General features: G+C 42.8%; 1 protein-coding gene and 1 non-coding gene across 2 annotated transcripts; one reads left to right on the forward strand and one right to left on the reverse strand.

Moving 5' to 3' along the window:
• Positions 1 to 5,654: 5,654 nt before the first annotated feature.
• Positions 5,655 to 5,725, reverse strand: trnag-gcc. The gene has a single exon. It is a non-coding gene; the product is annotated as a tRNA-Gly (tRNA).
• Positions 5,726 to 5,982: 257 nt separating this feature from the next.
• On the forward strand, positions 5,983 to 22,535 carry LOC121850149 (galanin receptor type 1-like). The gene is made up of 5 exons (XM_042340402.1): positions 5,983 to 6,034; positions 13,780 to 13,849; positions 15,643 to 16,225; positions 17,428 to 17,493; positions 20,737 to 22,535. The coding sequence occupies exons 1-5, from the start codon at positions 5,983 to 5,985 to the stop codon at positions 21,052 to 21,054; spliced, it is 1,089 nt and encodes a 362-aa protein (XP_042196336.1). The 3' UTR covers positions 21,055 to 22,535.

The following is a 22,535-nucleotide window of genomic DNA, read 5'->3' on the forward strand; positions in this document are numbered from 1 at the left end:
GGGGGAATGTTGTAGTCATCAAAGTAGGGAATGTAATACTTTGTTATTTCAGACCTCAGTCTAAGCAACACACACGCATTCCTAAGATCAATATTATGTGTAAAATAGCCAACTGTAGAGTGAGGCTACAGTCTACTCCAACAATGGGCTGAATCTCTCTCTGATTGATAAATGTAGTGAAAAATTAGACTTGAGTAACAATGTCACTATTACTCAAATTAGACTTGAATTATTTCTGTTTATTGCTGTGTGGAGCATTGCACCACTCCCCCCACCGAACATAGTTTACCAAACCTAATAAAACATTTATGGGACCTTTCAAATACCCACATGGGACATCTCAGGAGTCAGACACTTTGCTCATACATCACTCCAGGTAACTGAAGCCTTCCATCAACAAACGTGTCATGGATTTAAACTCATATAATCTTGGCTGACACTCCAATGGAGGCCGGGAGGATGTGCTGAATTGCCAGAAGTGCCGTCCTTCGGATGAGATGTTTAAAAGAATGTCCCATCTACCTATTCAGGTGGACGTTAAAAATCCCGTAACACTATATGAAAAGAAAATGGAGTTTCTTTTGGTGTCCTGGCCAAGAATCTCTCAAATAAAATTGATCATTTCCCTTCATGGTTGTCTGTGGGACATTGCTATGCACAAATGGGCAGCCGCATTCACCAACAAATACACAGTCACTCCACTTTAATAATAAAATAATAATCCTTGCATTTGATATAGCACCTTATCACGTCTTCAATACTTCTCAAAGCGCTTCACAGAATATACTGTCAAGTGAATTAACTGTTTATTTTGTGGGCGAAACGAAACAAAACAAAATCTTGTGAAGTGCTTTGAGATGGCCTCTGACGTGAAAGGTGCTATACCAAATGCAAGGATGATAATGATGATGATTTATTCCTATCAACAGCTGTTCTATAAATTCTGCACAAAAGGAGACCAGAGAGAGAGAGAGAGGTATGGTCATGAAAGCAGGAACAATTAAGAAATGGAAGTTACTTTGACACCACAGGCCATAGTCAATACAGTACAGTTCCTGTTCCTTTTTTAACGGTACCTAATAAAACTTGTGATTTTCTTTTCCATATAAGGTCAGTTTGATTGAATCGAAGTGTGTTATGCTCTGGGCAGGCCGTCTGATAGGAGTCTGATGGTAAATGGAGTTGCAAAATAATGGTGTCTATAAGCAAACTCATAGGAATCACAGAATAAAGGTAGAACAGGTACGATTTTGAGGTCAATCTTATTGTTTCCTTCAAAATGCATCTTGTGTTCCCATCACACGTTGCACAGAGGTCACAGGGAGGTCTTGCCATTAAATCGATAGCCCCATTGTACAATGTGATAAGGTCCTATATCAGATGCAAAGGTTATTAATATTATTGTACCTGAGATTGTGGGTTCAGTTTTTCTGCGAGTCTCTGGTGGTCAAGAGTAACTGCAGAACAGACCCCAAAGGATTGAGCTTTGTAAAGGTTCTGGGGGACTTTTGGTAGTAAATATAGGTGGATTGCTGAATTAGCACTGTCCCTCAAAACGGTACTTCTATTCACTGAAAATTAACCCATCAAATCCAAATAGGTTGATAGTATCTCCTTGTAGGAGTATAACAGATTTGACCTCTACGAGTTGCCATATGTTCAATATAAATGGCAAAAGCTTGAATTGCTTTGAATTGTTGTGTGGTAGCTAATATTCTACAGATACTAAAATGCAATTAATCTAAGCAACACACCCACTCAATTCAGATTACCTTTGGTGGAGGGAGATTTACACTGTGTGGTATGGGTTCTTTTCCCTCTTTACCCTGTAAAGACACGTCTCAAAACACAGCTTATTTCACAGCAGATCAGAGAGATTTGCAGAAGATTGGAATAAAGCTGGAAGTAAAAAAAAAACTAAACAGATAAAAACTGTGCTGTTTTTCTGTGATCTATATAGAAAAGACCCTCATTATCTGAAAGAGAATGGGAATGAATGACTCACTCCTGTCTCAAAAAGGTAATCTGATTACACTGTTGCATTATTAACTTGCTTTCATCAGATCATGAATCCCAGGCCAGTGGTGCAGCCTTTCATAAAATTTGTGAACCAACAGAAATAAAATCTGATAATAAATTCACCTTCACCATTGGCAGACATGCCTCATTAGTGCCCATTTGTAATAATGTCCATGCTCTGTTCACTCTTAATATCTGTATGAGGTTTCCTTGTGGGTATATTGCTGTATATTTGGTTCTGTTGAGATCATTGTGGTTTTTGGATAATCATACTTCTGCAAGTAACAGGGCTAACCTTACTTCTGGAAATTCAACGGTTAGTGGTTTCCCCCTATTTTAATCAAGTTTATGTTCCCAAAGTGTGACTATGGCCCACCCACTATGATGCCCATCCATTATAGTGATTGAGAAAACGTTATGGATAACCGCAGGGTAAAACTAATTTCAGTAAATATTAGTTTGTACATTACCAAAATGTGTGTATGTGGTGGTTGGGTGAGGGGGGGTGGGGGGGTGTCATCCATCACTTTGTAACTGTACGAATACCTCATGTAAATAGGCTGTTAGATCCATGGGCTATAATTCTATTGAGATGGTGCTCTGTAAAGTGTTGGTGAGCATCATATGTAGGAGAAGGCAGAACAGCAATGATGATTACATGTTATAGACGACTGAATGACGATCCAAATTCATAATGCGGTTACATTAACTGTTAATACAGTATGGTGAATGATAGTCATTCATACAGTAATATCTTTTTCCTTGAGGTTATGATATGAAATAAGGCACTATTCCCATTAGAGTGAATGAAAAATAGTCGTCTTAATAATAATGAGCTGATCTGTAGCACAGCATTAAGTTCCGTCTCATTCAATGTCTGGCTCTGTTTCCTCGCTTTTTACTCACCTGGAATCGGTTTGAACAAATAATAAAAGTGGAGGCACGTTGTCATGGTAAGTAATGCACAAAAAATGTTGTGTTTTTTATTGGATAAAAAGTGTTTAACCTCTTGAGTGCTGAATTACTACATCAGTGTAACAACTAAATACGAAATGAATGGCCCAGCACAGTGAATGTATAGCACTGCCTTTTTGTTGGTCATTGAAGTCACAAATGTCATTGCTGGGCTACTGATGCTATAAGTAATGCTCCCATCTTTTATCTCCCATATTTTTTAAATTTTCTTGTACGTTGATTATTTTCCCTTCCGTCCCAGCAGAATTTTTCTTTATGCTCACAACTGCCGACAAGAAAGATATACAAAAACATGGAAACTGTTTTCATGCTTTTTATTTAAAAAAAGTGTCTGATTTGGGCGAAAGTACAGTTTATTTTAAAACGCAAGATTATAATCTCACATTTCTTTCTCCATCTGTCTTCCCTCTTTGTATTTCTTTGCCTTGTCCAAGTGAGAATGTTAAATTGAAATGCGAACCCCTTTATTTTGAAATAATCAGAGTGGTGCAGATTTGTGAAGGTTTGGAGTGACTGAATTAGCTTAACTTGCTGCTTGGGGCGTCTCACAATACTGAGAGGAAGAGGGATACAATTAAATTATAATGTCACAATTTCAAGTTGGTTTTGGGCAATTTGTCAAAAAAAACAGTTTGCCAGACCTCCATTCTCCACAATATTTATGTCATACATCACATTTAGCATCAAATTTACTTTAGTTCAATAATATTTCCTCAGATGACTGGAAAGTTGTAATTATTTATAAACGTGTTACCAGGCGCTATCAATCACTGAGCACGTAAGGGGTTTATCCATGATGTGTGGTATTTGTGGGGAAAAAAAACTTATCTGTCACCTTCTGCTTTATTTTACCCAAACGGAACAATTAAAGTGCCATTAGAGGCAATTGATTTTTAAATAAATTATTACAGTTAATTTGCTTGCAAGTACATTCACTGCCTGTTGAGTGCATTGAGACGTTTTAGCTATATAATAATAATCCTTGCATTTGATGTAGCGCCGTATCACATCATCTCAAAGCGCTTCATGGAATATATTGTAAAGTGAATTGGCTGTGTATTTTGTGACGCAGCACAGCCAATTGCACACAGCAGTGTTCCACATACAGTCGTAGATTGAGTGACCATATTTTTTTTGAGGGATTATTATAATAAGGTGCTATATTAAGTGCAAGGATTATTATAATTAAGGGTACCAGGCGCTATCAATCACTTTAGGAGTTCCCCAGCTACTACCACCCTATCATAGAGATTGAGGACCTGTCTGCAGCTCCAACTGTGGCCTTGGATTACTACAGAAGACAACAACAACAACAAACGGCACTTGTATCGTGCCCTTCACATAAGAAAGACGTCCTAGGGTGCCTGACACTCAGGGTTTTTTGGTTTACAGGTGTGTCTCTTCAGAGCTGTTTCCTCTTTAATAGGAAGACTCGTTGAGTCCTGTAGCTCAGTGGTTAGAGCACTCGCTTTGCAAGCGAGAGACCTGAGTTCAATTCCAGGCAGAGGGCGAAACCTTGGGCAAGTTTCCTTACTCCACACAGAGCCTAATAATAATCCCTCCAAAAAACAGAAACAATAATTAAATTGGTCATTTTCAATCTACGACTGTTTGTGGGACATTGCTGTGCGCAATTGGCTGCCGCGTTCGCCCACAAATATACAGTCAATTCACTTTACAGTGTGTTCTGTGAAGCGCTTTGGGACGTCCTCCTGACGTGAAAAGCGCTATATCAAATGCAAGGATTATTATTATTATTATTAAGACTCCATTCAACCACACTTAGCTTCTCTCTTACCCGTCCCCCAACCACCCCAGCAAACGTGGAGGAAATTTTATTACCCTCAAAAGGATGAAGGGTTGAATGGATCCTCCATGTTCAGAACTTGGAAGCCTCTGGCTGGAAGTCCAGTGCATTAACTTTTCATCCTGGAACCTGTGTGCCTAGTTTCTTCAACTTTATTGTATAGCTGAATTGACAAAACTGGTTGATATTTTCTGAATGAAATAAAAAAGTTAGATGACAAGATTGCTTTCAAAATCCATAGAATTATGAAAGTGCTGGGGACCGATTGTATAATTAGAAAGCTATTGAAAGATCATTATTGGTCTTTGAAAAATGAGGAATCTTCCTGGTGATTGCAGAAAATATTGACATCTCTTTTTATTGAATAATGATAGAAGGAGCTTATTATCTGAGGGCTCTGGTTGTAGATGGTAGATAAGATAACATGGCTTAATTACGCTACTGGTGTCATCTCCCGAAAGGTAAAATGAAGAAGGTAAAAATAGTGTATAATGTGATGTGAAGGAATATTCCTTCCTGGATGTATTCAATACAATTACAGCCCAATGTACATTTATATAGCTCCTTTCAAGTCAGGTGGACATCTCAAAGCGTTTCATATATGTTCAATTTGTCCCGGTTTATTTCCTGGAAGGTATCTGATGTGAAATCTTGGTAANTTTTTTAAAAATAATTTGAAGAAATTATTTGGGCTACAATGCCTGTATCAAATTATTTAAAGTGCTCTATAAAGTGTGGCACGATCTTGGAAATGGGAATCTTGTCATAGATGTTTACATAGATTGTAAGACACGGATGTTCGGCTGCGCTAGTCCACACCAGTGTTTATACATTACGCGAGTGCTAAATAATTTGCATCGGCCGGGAATCGAACCCGGGTCTCCCACGTGGCAGGCGAGAATTTTACCATTGAACCCCCGATGCACATGTGTTAAGTGAGAATCACAGTTCACAAATTCGGATTTACAGGAATTGAGTGATGTTAGGCAACAGCTATGATTATTGTTATATTGAAAGATGTTATTGTAAAAGTATTACATTTTATATTTTAAAAAATCAATACAATACCATACATTTATACAGTATGAAATGTCAGGAGGACATCCCGAGTTACTGAACAATCCTGCCTTGGAACTGAGCTGGGGGTGGGAGCCAAGGGGCGAGGGGTTGAGAGGGGAAAGATGACCAAAAGCTTGGTCAAAGAGGTAGATCTTCAGACGGCCCTTGAAAGAGGTGAGGGAGCGAGTCAGAGGGACTCCAGGACTTCCAGAGAATCAGCAGGAAACTGATATTAAATCTTCTCAATTGACCAGCTCATCACAAGCATCCTGGTAGCCTTTGTCCTGACCGACACTGACTGATTGTCAGATCAATGCTTTCAACAACCGCACAATTAGGAATCTGCCTCGTCGCGCCCTCAAAACCTCCAGTCCTTCAAGTGACATTTTGTTACCAGCATGTGGAGGCAATTACTGCACAATAAATGCACAGAGATCTTTAAACAAGCTTGCAAGCAGAAATAAGTTAAAACTCGCACAGCCAGCTGGAATTGAAATACATTTAGGTGCACCCGTGAATCTAACCTGGCTCGGTCCCGGGATCCGTTACTGTAAAGCGCTCTAAGACGCCATCCGGCGTGGAGGGCGCTATATAAATCCAAGTTGTTATTTTATATATATATTCAGAATGTTGGCTTTGTTTTTCTGTAATCTGTGAGCAATTCCTTTGAGCCACTGAGCTAATCATCTTCTTACTGCCTGTGCTGCACTTTCTAACAAGCTGCATGGTGTGCTTATAGAGGTAGACTCCGTTTGAGAAAATAGCTCAGATTGGATAATGAATGTAACATTAGCAAGGTTTTTCAGGATGCTTCATTGGTGATTTGAAAGTGTGTGATTCCTTGGATCATCTGTTGTGTGACACCACAGTGTAGCAGGACGCAGTTAGCCTATAAAATACACAGTCACTACTCTTTACAGTAAATCCTGTGAAGCGCTTTGAGACGTCCTCCTGAAGTGGAAGGTGCTATATCAAATACAAGGATTATTTTAAGGTTCAGCATAGGATATATGGACCTGCATATTACGCTCAAAGTAATATATTGAGAGTTGATTAACAAACAATCTGTTTGCTGTGAATGTTCTGTGGATACATACATGTCTCTCATTTCTATCACCTATCCATTTCAAAAGTAAGAAATTATTCTCCAAATATTGTCTAACCAAACATTGAAATTATTAATTCCACATTTCACTCAAAAAGGTAATCTATTTAGTATTTGGTTTCTGAAGCTCATTATAATGACAATAAAGGTAAATGTTCTTTCCAGAACCTGCTCCTCTCTGATCAAAAGCTTATTTGAATGAACTACAAGAACAAATGCAGATGGCTGTTTAAACTTACCATTCATTACATTGTTCGACCCATAGTTGTCAACACTCTCTAGTAATGTTTTATGTTGTTGAAGGTTGGCAGGTAAAATACCGTATGTTCACCTTTAGCTCTCAAACCAGAACTATCTTCATTCCCCGCCTAATTATTAATTTCATGCACAAGACATGACTGCCCATGCTCTACAACACACCTTAATGCCTGCTTCTCTGCATTTAATTACTTTAAGAAATTTAGCTTAGATTGTTCTGTCTTATTGCATTAACAAAACACAAGCAGATTCCTCTACTTCTCCAATTAAGTATTTTAAAGGGCTCCTGATACCAATTTCTTTAAATCACTAATCGACTTGTAGAAAAGGTTGACACGTTTGCCTGACTTACTAATGGAAGGGTAGAGTTGTCACTGAAATCATGGTTCTACTCACTTGGCTCCTAATAAGCCTTGGAACTGGCAAGTGTCACAGTTTAAGATGGTTGAATTCTAGGAATATACCAATGGAGCACCATGATGCCTTCTCTTCCACCAAGCTGTGTCCTCAAAGTTTGCAAATGGAGCTTTGTCCCTCAAGGAGAGACTGAGCTTAACAAAATTGGCAAATGGAAATTCTGCTCTTGTGAATTTTCGTGAGCTGAACCGAAGCCTCTTAACCACAGCAATGAGTTTCTAAGTGTGTTATAAATCTGACTGACACAACAGTAATTGCTGACAACGAATTGTGTATTTGGAAGCTCCGTTTTGAACCTTTAAATAATATTGATGTTAATTATGCTGGCTCTAGCCAACTCCCCTCTCCCTGACGATTTTCCAAAGATTAATTATAAAACACATGAATGTTGTCCTCTTGTCTCTAAATAAATGTTCTGTTCTTTGCAATAAATAGGTATTTAATAAATAAATGTAATATTTTTATAAGTAAATAAATGCTCCACATTTATTGAGATACAACATTAAATTTAAACCATTTTGGAGAAATAATTCAGACATTTTACTACAATCCCAACCATGAATGTTTGAAAAGAGCCCAGTGAATTTTCGATGGGAGAGAGACATCTAGCAGTGTGGATCCTCTAGTCAACAGAGCAAGTGGGAATGAGGAAGCAACCTTTTAAATTCACAGAATCCTATCTTTGGGTTTATTTCCTCAGAGCTATTGCACACGGTGATGTCTTGACATTCAAAAGGCTTTGTTTGTCCTTTGCTCCAAAATTGCTATTTCATGCTCATCAGTGACTTGTTTCTTGTAGCTCAATGAGAACATTTGAGTTGATTATTTCAGAGCACGAGACTCAAGAATAATGGAATAAAACTGAATAATTTATTCAGCACCAGGGAACAATTTATGCACAAGATTTGAGGAAATGTCACATGCAATTAGTCTTTTTCCTCCATATTTTCACACATGTTAAGAGAACACTTTACAATTTAAAAGGTGAACTGTGGACCTGATAATAAATTACTATTTTTAAAAACCTGACATTTAAAAACTTTTTAACAATAGAGTACTACTGTTCACCTCAGAAAACCCATATTCAGAGCCAGATCAAACTTAATTGAATGTCTTCTCTCATTACTTGCTACAGTCTGACTATGGCTTGTTATCCTCTAATATTTCAGTTATTTAAAAATCATATATTGGCAGCAAGTGGGGAGGAAGAAAAATTAGTCAATATAAATCATAATTCAATCAATTGTGTAGTAAAATGTATTGGGAATCATTCAGTGAAGTTATATGCTTTCTTCAATAACAGAAAACTCTCAAACTAGTTCCTGGTAATGTCACTTTGAGTGTAACCTATACTGTGAAGATTTTATTTTTCATCATTTGTGGTGATTGGAAGTGTTCCAACTGGAGGAAAATGATAGCGACTCTATTTTCACCTATCAAAAGGAGAGCTGCACTTTCTTCAGCTTGTGAAATGTCATTAAAATCTTACTTAAAGAAGCGTTGTTGGAAAATCTCATTATCTGTATTGCAAAAGGCTTGTGATCAGACACTAGTTCTTCATTTTGATTAGATGAGGTTATATTCCTATAAATAGGTTCAAAATGTCCTTCAGAATTCACCTTAAAAGAGAACTGGCAAGATATTTTGGCAAGATATTTTCAGTAAATGAAAAGCATAATAAAATAATCCTTGCATTTGATATAGTGTTTTTCAAGTATTCTAGACATCTCAAAGCGCTTCACAGAATAACCATAAAGTGAATTGACTGTATATTTGTGGGTAAAACGCGGCAGCCAATTGTACAAGGCAGTGTCTCACAAACAGTCATGGATTGAAGTGACCAATTTATTATTTTTTTTTCTTGAGGGATTATTATCAGCCGTGTGGAGTAAGGAAACTTGCCCACGGTTTGGCCCGGCTGGGAATCGAACCCAGGTCTCTCGCTTGCGAGGCGAGTGCTCTAACCACTGAGCTACAGGACTCCACTGACACCATCATATCTATTAGGAAGATGTGTTTCTTTTGACTAGTGTATTTTTAAAGGTTCATCATAAGAAATGTCAAATCTTCTGCTTTGCTGATGAAGAATTACACAAGCATTTTTAACAAAACGACTAGAAAAGAAACAAGGGTTAAATGTAATAATTGCAAACATGTGGCGTTTCACGTGTCAGATTTGCAGCCTCTAGCTTATCACTTCAGTGATTGTGGAGTCTAGAATATAAAAAGCTGAAAATGTAAACCATTGCATGGAAAGAATAACTAGGATAGCAGCTAGCTTTGCAGCAAGGTGAGATGCTAAGTACCTAAGAAAAGCATTGGGCAATGGTCTTTCGTGTTAATAATGTGTTGACAGCATTGATGATAAATGCAATATCTGGAATGGGAGGCCCTTTCACAGTGAAAAGTGAAGCAGTGTTGAAAGCATCTCAGCAACATAATGCATTAAATTAGGTGAAATGAGAGGCTCTCGATTTGAATTGATTTGAACACTGGATTTGAACACTGCTCTTTCATGCCTTGGACATGCATTCAGAATTGTCACCTTTTCTCTCTCACTCTAATAGTTTATAATGGTTCTAACTGAGAAAATTCAGTACAGCTCTACGTGAGCAGGAGCCTGAGTCTGCTAATTAATGCTCTCACTCAGAGACAATAAATGATGGCTGTTGCAAGAAATGGAAACTTGTTATAGTGGTGCAGTGTGTGTGAGCTTTACCCTATGTCTAAAGAGAAACGACGCAGCAAATAAGTAAAATGATTCCTAGTTTCAAAAGTTGGCATTACATCCAACATGTTAAAAGATACTACATTCGAAGAGATGGTTGATTCTTTCTCAAAAGTTTGCCTGTAATATAAGTTATCTCACGTTAACTGGTCTGGAGGAGGAGTGTTCATAGCATCATAATGATCATCCTTGTGGTCAATCTGGCATCATGCAGGTTTCTGAGTCAGAAGGTTGTGGGTTCAAGTCCCACGTCGGGGTTTTGAGCTCACAGTCTAAGCTGACATTCCAATGCAGTGCAACGGGAGGCACCGTCCCTCATGTAAGACGCTATAACAAATGGAGATTGTCACAATGGTATTAAGCCAATCCACCCAAATGATAATGGAGTTGAAGTATGCAAATAGTGGCAGAATATCAGGAGAGCATGCTAATGGATAAATGATCTATATTTAGTCTATTCTCAGCATTCCTATCATTGAAAAACCGAGATCAAATTGCAAAACCAGAGAGGGAACGGTCCATTTAGGAGCACCTAGAAAGGTACGTAGAAGGTCTTACTGTATATTCATTTTCCCTAATATCCATGATTCCACTGGATTTCTACATTATTATGAATATCTGTCAGAAAGGTTTTTGGGGGAGGCACATGTCATAAACAACTTGAACTTTCCCTTATACACATGTATGTTCTGCCCAATGTGCAGCAAAACAAATGCTTGTCTTAATATTGTTTTCCAGGTCCTTTGTGGTACACTGATGGTGGTGATAGCATGCTATCCATCTCCTTAGCACATTAGAGAAGATATTGCCCTCCACAAATAATATCATAGAATCAAAGAAATTTATTGTGCAGGAGGCAATGTTACCCATCCAGTCTGCACAAGTTTTCAGAGTAAGGTGTTCATTCAATCCCAGTACAGTACCTTACCATATAATAATAATAATCCTTGCATTTGATATAGCACCTTATCACGTCTTCGAGACGTCTCAGAGCGTTTCACAGAATATATTGTAAAGTGAATTGACTGTATATTTTGTGGGTGAAACACGTCAGCCAATTACACACAGCAGTGTCCCCCAAACAGTCGTGGATTGAGTGAACAAATTAATTTTTTTTGAAGGAATTATTTACCCCCGGAAAAGCGATCTGCCAATCGACTATATCTCCAGCCGCCCCCTCCACCTTCAAATCTCTATCTTTTATATTCCTACTTATTTCCCACTTGAAACCCATAACAGTCTCTGCCTCTAACACCTTACCTGACTGGGCAATTCACAGCCCAACAACTCTGACCTCTATCAGACCACCATGTACAGTTTACTTCAGATTTCCAGCGCCTACAGTTTTTTAAAAATCTGTTGCCAATATTGATTCACTTAAACCTTTCAGAAGGACTTTGAACACATGTGGCTGACCCCAGGATTTAGTGGAATGATTGGTGCAAAGCAACCACAAAGCAATCTATAGAAATCAGTTGCCTCGCTGGTAATACATAAAGGCTTAATGAGAAAAGATTTGAGCGCAGCGAAAAAAAGGATCTCGATATCAGCAGCTCGAGGCTTTATTTTCCAGATCACATGGAAGGTAGGAAGGAGGAAGGTAAAAGGTGTGAATAAAGAATTATAGGATTCCAATTCTCAATCAGAACAATAGTGTACAACAGATTTCTTGGATTTTATTCATGTTGGCAGATTTATATCTGTATATAACTACGTGAACACTGGAATCCCATAGTCAAGCTAAAGAAACAGATAATAATCTTTACATTTGATATAGTGTCTCTTACGTCAGGAGGATACTTCAAAGTGGTTCACAGGATATACTGTAAAATGCAATAACTTTGTATTTTGGGGGAGCTAATTTGTGCATCGCAACGTCCCACAAACAGCCATGAAGTGAAAAACCACTTACTTAACACTTGCAAAATCAATGTTTCTAGGAAATAGGGACTCAATGTTTCTACCATGTGTGGGGTTGCAAGGTTGGTCTTGTTGGCCAGACATTCATAAACGTACTAGGTCTCTCCTTAAGTAAGGGGCCCAGCTGAACCAACGTGCCAGGATTTGTTTGGGCTGTATTGCAGCTTAGTGGTTAGAGCACTCGCCTCGCAAGCGAGAGGAACCAGGTTCAATTTCTGGGCAGGGCGACACATTGGGCAAGTTTCCTTACTCTAGTCAATTCCTTTTACAGTATATGCTTTGAAGCGCTTTGAGACGTTTTGAAGATATATCAAACGCAAGGATTATTATTGGTTTAAAGGTACATTACGCCAGCTGCTGTGCAGCAACATTACTTTCCACTCTGCACCTTTGCTAAGTTTATGACCCATTTCTTTGCAGTGTGATTGCAAATGTATTGACAATTCTGAGTTCATCAAAGCATGTGACATGCGAGCGCAGCCAAATGTGTGATAAAGAGCTAATGAGAAGACATTGACGAGAATTGCTCAGACGTTAGATAACTATGTTTGTTCACTTTAGGTCTGCAAACACACAATGGTGCAGCTGTGCCACCTACCAATTGTTTTATGTCATTCATTCAGTTCGTCCAAACCCAGCGATTAGCAAAGAAAAAAGCCGCTCAAAGTGTGCAATTTGGAGATTAATTCTCCCCCCTCAGATCTAGTTTTTTTTTAAAAAACGTCGGCTAACGTCTCACACCCATCGCCGTGCTTAGAAATATCCAAACCAGATTGAGAGTTCCATGCATCCCACCTGCACACACCGGAAATTCACACCGGAAATTCATGTGGTTTGGGATGGAATGCGCACAATGTCCTCAGAGAGAGGGGGTTCTTATCAAATTCCGGAGAGTATTAGGCAGTAGGTGTGCTGCTGGAGTTTCACCGGCTAAAGCCACGTAGCTTATCCTTGAGAGCGCCGTTTGATTAACAGTTGTTTATTTCTCTGTAATTATCAATTTAATCAGATAATAATAATAATAAAAATAAAACAAAGAGCACGCTCGCCTCTTGAGTCCGAAGTTTGATTCCAGACCACATCGAAATTTTGAGCTCAAAGTCCAGGCTAACACGCTAATGTTCTGTGATCTGTGTTCGTCAATATCATTGGCGTCTGTGTTTCGTGGAGTAATTTGGACCCATAAAACGATCAAAAGCTAAACCAAATGACCACACCTCTCGTTTACATCAGCGAACCACTGTCGAACCGAGGGATTCCCAAGGCATGAGCGCTTGTAAAACTGTACATGGAAACAATTTATCCTCTGCAATTGCAAACCAATGCAAATTCAGAGTTAAAGGTTAGAAAGTCAGAGTGTTTGTCTTTGTCAAAGCCACGATTCTGAATGCGCACTGCGTTGAACTTTTAGCTCTGAATTTGCATTGGAGTGAATTCAACGCAGAACGAGCTCCGACGCTCAACATTCACTTTGAAGTTGGTGATTTCCAGTCGAGGGCTTGTCGTTTTCCCCTGTGTTGCGACGTAAGGCAGCGAAGGGGGGGGGGGGGGGGGGTTGGTAAATAAAGTTAATAGTAAGCCTTGCATTTGATAAGAGAGCCTTATCACGTCGTGGAGACGTCTCAAAGCCCCTGGTGGTGCGCACAGTCCTGTGAAGTGGGTGTGTGGGACTGTGTATTTGGGGTGGGGGGGGGGGGGGGGGAGACTGTGTATTGGGGGTGGGGTGGTGGAGGGAGGGGGGGGACTGTGTATTGGGGGTGGGGTGGTGGAGGGAGGGGGGGACTGTGTATTGGGGTGGGGTGGTGGAGGGAGGGGGGGGACTGTGTATTGGGGGGTGGGGTGGTGGAGGGAGGGGGGGGACTGTGTATTGGGGGGTGGGGTGGTGGAGGGAGGGGGGGGACTGTGTATTGGGGGTGGGGTGGGAAGGGGAGGGAGGGGGGGGGACTGTGCATTGGGGGGTGGGGTGGTGGAGGGAGGGGGGGGGACTGTGTATTGGGGGTGGGGGAGGGGGGACTGTGTATTTTTTTTTGTGCAACGAATTGTGGTCCAGTGAGTTCCACTCCTCCTTTGGGCACAGGGTGGGAAGGAGGAGGAGGAAGGGGTGGGGTGGGGGGGGGGGGGTGAGGGGGGGGGGGGTTCCTGGCTCTTTGGAAAGGCTTTAAAGAAGATGCAACTGTGCGCAGCGCCTCCTCTGAGAAAGGAACCGGAGTGTGAGCTGAGCGGTTGCGGTGAACGCGGATAAACGCGGAGACCACTCTCCCTCCTCCAGCGCCGACCCAACACTGACAGCAGTCGATCGCACACACACCCCCCCCCACCCCACCCCAAACACCCCCCCACACACACACACCCTCACACACACACACACACACCCCCCCCCCAACACACACCCTCACACACACCCTCACCCACACACACACCCTCACCCCCACACACACACACACCCTCACCCCCACACACACACACCCCCCCCCAACACACACCCTCACACACACACCCTCACACACACCCTCACACACACCCCCCCCCCCCCCAAACACCCCCCCACACACACACCCTCACACACCCCACACACACACACACCCACACACCCCCCCCCCACCCCAAACACCCCCCCCACACACACACACCCTCACACACACACACACACACCCACACCCTCACACACACCCCCCCCACCCCAAACACCCCCACACACACACACCCTCACACACACACACACACACACACCCACACCCTCACACACACCCCCCCCACCCCAAACACCCCCCCCACACACACACCCTCACACACACCACACACACACACACCCTCACACACACACCCCACACACACCCACACACCACACCCCCACCCCACACACACAACCCTCACCCCCACACACACAAACCCTCACCCCCACACACACAAACCCTCACCCCCACACACACACACCCACCACCACCCAAACACCCCCCCCACACACACACCCTCACACACACCCCCACACACACACCCCCACCCCAAACACCCCCCCACACACCCCCCCACACACACCCTCACACCTCCCCCTCCCCCTCCCCCCCCCCCCGCCCTCACACCGACCGAAGAGGAAGGAAGAGGAGAAGACCATCGGGGGCCGCGACCCGCGACCTTCCTCCCCTCCCAACCCCAACCCATTACGCCTCCACCCCTCGACCGGAGGGCGGGAGGGATGGAGACCGAGAGCCGCTGCCCCTCACACGAGCTCGCGGGGGCGGGAGGAGGAGGAGGAGGAGGAGGTGCGGGAGGAGAGGCGGCGGCGGCGGCGGCGAACGGCAGCTCGGGCGGGACGCCCCGCCGGGCGGACCGAGGCGTCGGGGCCGGGGTCGGGGGCCCCGAGGCCATGATCGTGCCGGTGGCCTTCGGGCTGGTCTTCGTGCTCGGGCTGGTGGGCAACGGGCTGGTGCTGGCCGTGCTGGGCCGGGCCAAGCCCGGGCGGGCGCGCAGCGTCACCAACGTGCTGGTGCTGAACCTGAGCCTGGCCGACCTGTCCTTCCTGGTGCTGTGCGTCCCGTTCCAGGCCACCATCTACACGCTGCCCGAGTGGGTCTTCGGCGCGCTCCTGTGCAAGTGGGTGCACTACTTCGTGACGGTGACCATGCTGGTCAGCGTCTTCACCCTGGGCGCCATGGCCGTGGACCGCTACCTGGCCGTGGTCCGCGCCCGCCGCTCGCAGGGGGTCAGGAACACCCGCAACGCCGCCCTGGGGGTGGCCGCCATCTGGGGCCTCTCGCTCCTGCTGGCGGTGCCGGTGCCGTGGCACCAGGCGCTGCTGACCGGCGTCCAGCAGGCGCCCAACCGGACCTTCTGCTGGGAGCAGTGGGCCGACCGGACCCACAAGCAGGTCTACAAGGCCACCGTCCTGGTGGTCGGGTACCTCCTGCCTTTGGCGCTCATCTGCTGCTGTTACGCGAAGGTGAGTCCCCGAGTCCGATCCTCTCCTCTCTTCCCTCCCGACTCTCTCCCCTCCCGACTCTCTCCCCTCCGACTCTCTCCCCTCCCGACTCTCTCCCCTCCTCTCCTCCCCTCCCGACTCTCTCCCCTCCCGACTCTCTCCCCTCCCGACTCTCTCCCCCCCTCTCCTCCCGACTCTCTCCCCTCCCGACTCTCTCCCCCCTCTCCTCCCTCCCCCCTCCCGACTCTCTCCCCCCCTCTCCTCCCCTCCCAACTCTCTCCCCCTCCTCTCCTCCCCCCGCTCTCCTCCCCTCCCGACTCTCTCCCCTCCCTCCTGGGATTTTTTGTTTGTTTGGGGGGGGGTCGGTTCCTACCGATCCCCACAGCCGACCGTTCGATGGCAAAAGGCGGTGGGGTTCCCTCTCGGACCAATTCGTTCACAGAGGGATTGGGGGGAAGAGGGGTTGAGGGGTTGGAGGGAGAGGGGTTGGGGGTTGGGGGAGAGAGCTGCGCACCTCAGGGGGGAACTCACGCAACACGTTTGCGGAATTCGCAGTGGTTTAGGGCTTCTCGTGGAAGGGGTCGTTTCCCCAATACAGTGCGTTTTTGTGCGTGTGGTGCGCGTTGTGTGTGTCTGTTTATGTGTGTATGTGTTGTGTGTGTATGTTTATGTGTGTTGTGTGTGTGTGTATGTGTTGTGTGTGTATGTGTTGTGTGTGTGTTGTGTGTGTTTATGTGTGTTGTGTGTGTATGTGTTGTGTTATGTGTGTTGTGTGTTGTGTGTGTACGCGCGTAAAACGCACACAAATCCTTTCCCATCATTTCGGAACGGAACGGAACGAAACGAAACGAAATGAAATGCGCTGTCGGGCGTTTTGACACTTTCCAGGGTCCGGCACTGCCGACAGTGCGTCACGTTGTGTGTCCGCTCTCTCTGGTCAAACCCCATCCCTCAAGAAAACCTGGTCCTTAAGAAATGCACTCCACAACTTACTTACTTTTTAAAAGCACGTTGTCCCGATTCCTAACCCACCTTCCACACCTCCTGGTCTGCCCTCTCCCTCTCTCTCTCCCCACCCCACCACCCCCCCATCTCACCCCCCACCACCCCCCCATCTCACCCCCCCAGCAGTTGGGAGGAAGAGTTGAGATGCATTGCATTTGCACAACAGGTTGCAAAAACTTAACACACCCTTATTAACCGACTGGGTCTTCCTGCCTTAGGTTTTATTTCACCTGCACAGAAAGATAAAGAACATATCGAAGAAATCCAGGAGATCCAAGAAAAAGGTAAGGACTTGTTCAGCACAAGTACCGACCTCCGCGCGTTACCCCCTTCCTCCTTCCTCATCCATCTCCCTCACCTCACCTGTCCCCGAATCGTGTACGTTTTAATTACTTATTTGCTCTTGAAAAGCACTGGGACCTGGAGATCTGGTGCGCATACAGTATTGTACTCTCCGCAAAAGTCGAGACATTAAGCATTATTTCACCCAGCTACTGTGTCTTCAGGAGTGGAGCAGTATAGGGAAACTCGGCTCCTCTTCTGTGCTTCTTATTTTTAACTTGTTTATCTACCAGGAACAAGTGGGTTTGTAAATGTTCTTAACAGTGGAGCCAAATAATGCCATTCGAGGCGTCAGGTCGGTTTGCTTTCATTTACAATTGTTGGTAAACACACGTGAAAAGGAACACGGGTACAGTATCAAACGAGCTGGAGGCAATTGGCAGTTTTAATGGTGTGTAAATGCGGTTATACTGTTCAATAAATATAATTCCAAACAACAAGGTTAAATGTGCATTTGTAGCTGTAAGCTTGACTGGACTGTTACTACTGTGGCTCTATGAAGGATAAAATGCTTCAGCTTCAACTTTATCTTAAGTGCCACCTGCCCAGCAATGATTATATTCAGATTGTGATATATTAGTTTTGGAAACTATTTTCTTATGTCGTGCATTAACTTCACCTTTGGGATCCAAACAGGTTTGAGAGTTATTTCCATATTCAGAAGCCACAGTTTGTGTGCTCCCCTGCGGGTAGCTGGTTTCAGCAGCTTAATTCCCCTTATTCAATCTTTGTCCTTTACAAGCTTGTTTAATTTCTGACACCAAGTGGAATTTTCTTTCCTGGCCTCAATCCAATCTTAATTCCTCTCATCGTTCTCTCTCGCGCTCTCTGAGATCTTGGAGTATCGGCGCCAGCCGCTCTCCAGTACTTCAGTCAGTGCCCATTCTTCATGTGTGAGCTCAGACGCTGAATGTTGGCCAGCTATTTAACCATGAGAGTCGGCACCACCAAGCCGGGTCTTGTACTTGCCTGAGATTAACAGACGAGCACTTTTCAAAGTTGATTACTAGAGAATGATCACTCGCGCCAAGCCAGAAATTGTTTTTCCCCCTCTCTTGTCCCAGGGGTGTTGAACCAAATTGTATTACCCTACAGCCAGCCCTGGTTCATATCAGCTAACACTGCACAGACCAGGAATCAGCGCTGACTAGTGCAAACTGGAATTTTATAATAACCCTTGCATTCAGTCAGAGGATGTTTTAAACTTGGTAAGATTTACTGCGAAGTGGAGTGACTGTGTATTTTTAGGCAAATGTGGCAGCCCAATTGGACATAGCAATGTCTTGCCAACAGCCTTGAAACGAATGGCTAATTTTATTTTGGGAATTGTTGGCTAGGACACCGGGAGAAATGCCCTTCTCTTTAACTTCCACCTGAACAGGCAGATGAGACTTCAGTTTAACGTCTCAACCAAAGGATGGGACCTCAGACAATGCAACACACTCCGCGCACTGCGTTGGAGTGTCACTCACCGATGGTATGGCAGAGCAGGTCGGGGATTTGAAGAAGACTTGTGTTTGATTAAATTCAGGCTTTTTGAAGTAAATTCTGAGAGCAGAACTTGATTATGTATTCAGGTGTAAAGTGAACAAGTCTCAACCAAAACTAGAGATAAGAGTTTTTCCCCCTCAGAGTAGTGTCCCATATATATACACACATGAATCAGACTTGTAACGCAAACAGTTAATGCTGTGATAATTAAACCTAAAATGAAAGGGATGAATATCTGTTTGAGAACAATATACTAGTTACAGAGAGGTGAAAATGAATTTGTAGATGATCAAATGTTCCACGTAACACAATGGTGTCTGGGCTGCTGAAGCTGGGAGGATGTGGGAACTGTTCGCTTCAGAAGGAAGCGGGTTAGGTTTGATGTGAAGGAAGATTCGTTACTCTTGAGCTTTTCCTTAATTATGCATAATAAAAAAATAAGTATCAGATAATACAAACCTCTTCAACACAATCTCACACAATTCCTATCAGTCTCCATTTTTCATTATGCTGCATTACCCATGCTATATGTCATGATTCTCCTATTATCTCCGATAGCATAACATCTGTGCAAAGCCCGGGAAGTTACCTACTGAGAGCACTGAGTGCAAATAGGTTAGCTGTGCTGAAATAAGCGATCCGAGCAGGAGCCAAAGCTACGCGTTGTTGAGGAGCTGGTTTTAATGAAACATGAGCATGCTAGCTGGCAGAATCTTTATTAAGAGTTCTGGCCACGGATACAGAGAATTCCCTGCAGTGAAACTATATTCCTTGTCACTAAAAAGTGATCCATTTTCCGATTAACTTTTAATCTATTTTAAGGAGTGATTTGTTTTCCAGCTTTCAAAATATGGCGTTTTATCCACAAAATATACAGTCAGTTTACTTTACAGTATAATGTGTGAAGCACTTTGACAACGTCTCGAAGACGTGATAAGGCGCTTTATCAAATTCAAGGATTATTATTAATATAGACCTTGTTTCTTTTATACAGAACAGGCACCTAGAAAAATGTGAAATGTATTGTGAGAATAAAACAATAAAACAACTATGTTGATCCTCTTTATGTGTTTAATAAAACTGCTCCAGAATTGCTCCTTAACTCCCTTCCTAACCTGTATAACAGCCCTCCCCACAAGCACTCCTCCTGTCCACACAAGTATCAAAACGATCTAACTTGTTGCTTCATACCCATTCTTTTGTCCCATTAAAAGTAATAAGAGTCATGCAGATATACCAATTGTACTTTGGTATTGAGCACATTACAAGTGTTCCAGCTTGTATAGTCCTCAGTGAGAAATTACCAATTCTTTCTGAAATGCAGTAAAATAATACGATTCTGAATTTAATATTTGTATTTTTATTGGTACTCATTCTTGGATACAACAACAACTTGCACTTGTATCGTACCCATCGAGCATGATAGCGTCTTGGAATGTTTAAACAGAGTACAGGGTAATAATCCCTCCATTACAAAAACATTGGTCATTCAATCCACAGCTGGTTTTGGAACAATGCTGTGCGCAAGTGGCTGCCACCTTTCACCCACAAAGTACACAATCAATCAACTTTACAATATATTCTATGAAGTGCATTTAGACGTCTCAACGATAATATGATGATAAGGCGCTATATCAAATGCAAGTATTATTATTATTACTACAGGACACAGAGTAATGTTCTTTTCTCCACAGACTGCAAAGACTGTAATGCTGGTTGTTGCTGCATTCCTTCTTTCCTGGCTGCCGCATCACATCATAACCATGTGGGTTGCATTTGGAAACTTCCCAATAACAGACGCCTCATTTGTTTTCCGAATCATCGCTCACTGTATGGTGTATGGCAACTCCTGCATCAATCCCATAATATACGCTTTCCTGTCAGAGAACTTCAGGAAAGCCTGCCAACAAGTCTTCACGTGCAAATGCTTTTTGCCGCCTCCCATTGAGGAAAAGGTGGTGAGGATTCGCATGGAGACCTTTTCCACCACCCATTCAATAACAAACGCTTGAGACTGTTCTTTGGATCTGTATATTATTGTGACTGAGCAAATGTACCTTATATGTACTGAAACTGCACATCCAATGGGACTCATATGACATATGGGATGCAGGTATTGATTTGGATAACACAACAACAACTTGCATTTATATAGCACCCTTCACAGGGGGTTGTGTTCAGAGCATTTTAACTACCAATAAATGTCCAAACGATGATTGCACAGATGCATCTGTAAAACCAACTGAAGAGTATAAGTGAGTGCTCCAATATCTCTCGGCTAAAAATGTACTCGGTTGCATTTTTCTGTACGTGCACATGTTGAGTAGAAATAAGCTGGTTAAATTGTGTGATAAAGGGAAACCGCAATGACATCAAGTATAAGTTATTGACAAATATTCTAATCAGAAGCAGCAATGGGTCAGATTGGAATCATTCTGGATGTATTGGACGATCACAAATGAACTCGAAACTTAAAGAGGACAATGCAAAAAGAGCACTTTATGGTATTTTGCTAAATTATTAATTCACACAAACAGTTTGAGTAGAAGGAAAGAACCTGTGTATCTATAGCGCCTTACCACGTCAATACTATTTAAACTGTCTTGCAGTAATCATTACCATTGTGTAGTGACTGTATTTTTTCTAGGCAAATAGGACATTCAAGGGATAAGTTAAATGTTGGAGACCAGTTTCTCTATATACGCTGCTGATTGCTCAGAGCCTTATTGATTCTACCATTGAGCCATTGCCGACTCATGCTCCTTAGTGAGACCTGGGCCCATGCTTTGGTTCCCATGAGGGAAAAATATGGAAGAATCTTCAGGAACTATACTTTCTGCCCTCTGGTATTGAAGTAAAACAAGGTACATTTGAGCTTTAGCTGCAGTTATTTCAGTACTACTAATTTGTTTACAATGGTTCATATTTCTGCTAGCAATTGATGAAGTATCTTTCCAGGGGTATATTTCAATGATTTTCTAAATGCAGCTGGATGCAGTAACTTTTAGTTCACTAGCGTGTTGTACAGAAGCATGGGAAAGAATAACATGAGTTATTTTATTGGTCATTATTCATACCGCTGCTTAGTACAAACCTCGTACTGATGTCCTTTCAAATAAGGGAGCTGACAGTTTAATGCACATTAGGTTGTAGAATATAAGAGGTAACTAAGAAAACCTTGCCATTTGAGCTCAGAACCTTAGGGATGACGGCAAACAATCAAAGCAGGATTTTGTGTGTATTACCAAGCCTATAAATGATCTGAAAATCTAGAATGGATTGCAGAATATACACAATCACAATCTTTTCATGTGCCTAGTTTAAATCAAATTGAGATACTTTCAAACAATCTTATGAAATACCTAAGAGTTACTACAACTAATTGAATGGTATATCCGGAGTAAGATTCCCACCTACATCCAGATTTACTTTTTAGGATAATATTTCAGTGTGCAGAATTTGGCAAATTGTCGAATTCAGTTTTAACATTTAA

Source organism: Callorhinchus milii, unplaced genomic scaffold (genome assembly GCF_018977255.1).
Source record: "Callorhinchus milii isolate IMCB2004 unplaced genomic scaffold, IMCB_Cmil_1.0 Scaffold14, whole genome shotgun sequence".
NCBI lineage: Eukaryota > Metazoa > Chordata > Chondrichthyes > Chimaeriformes > Callorhinchidae > Callorhinchus > Callorhinchus milii.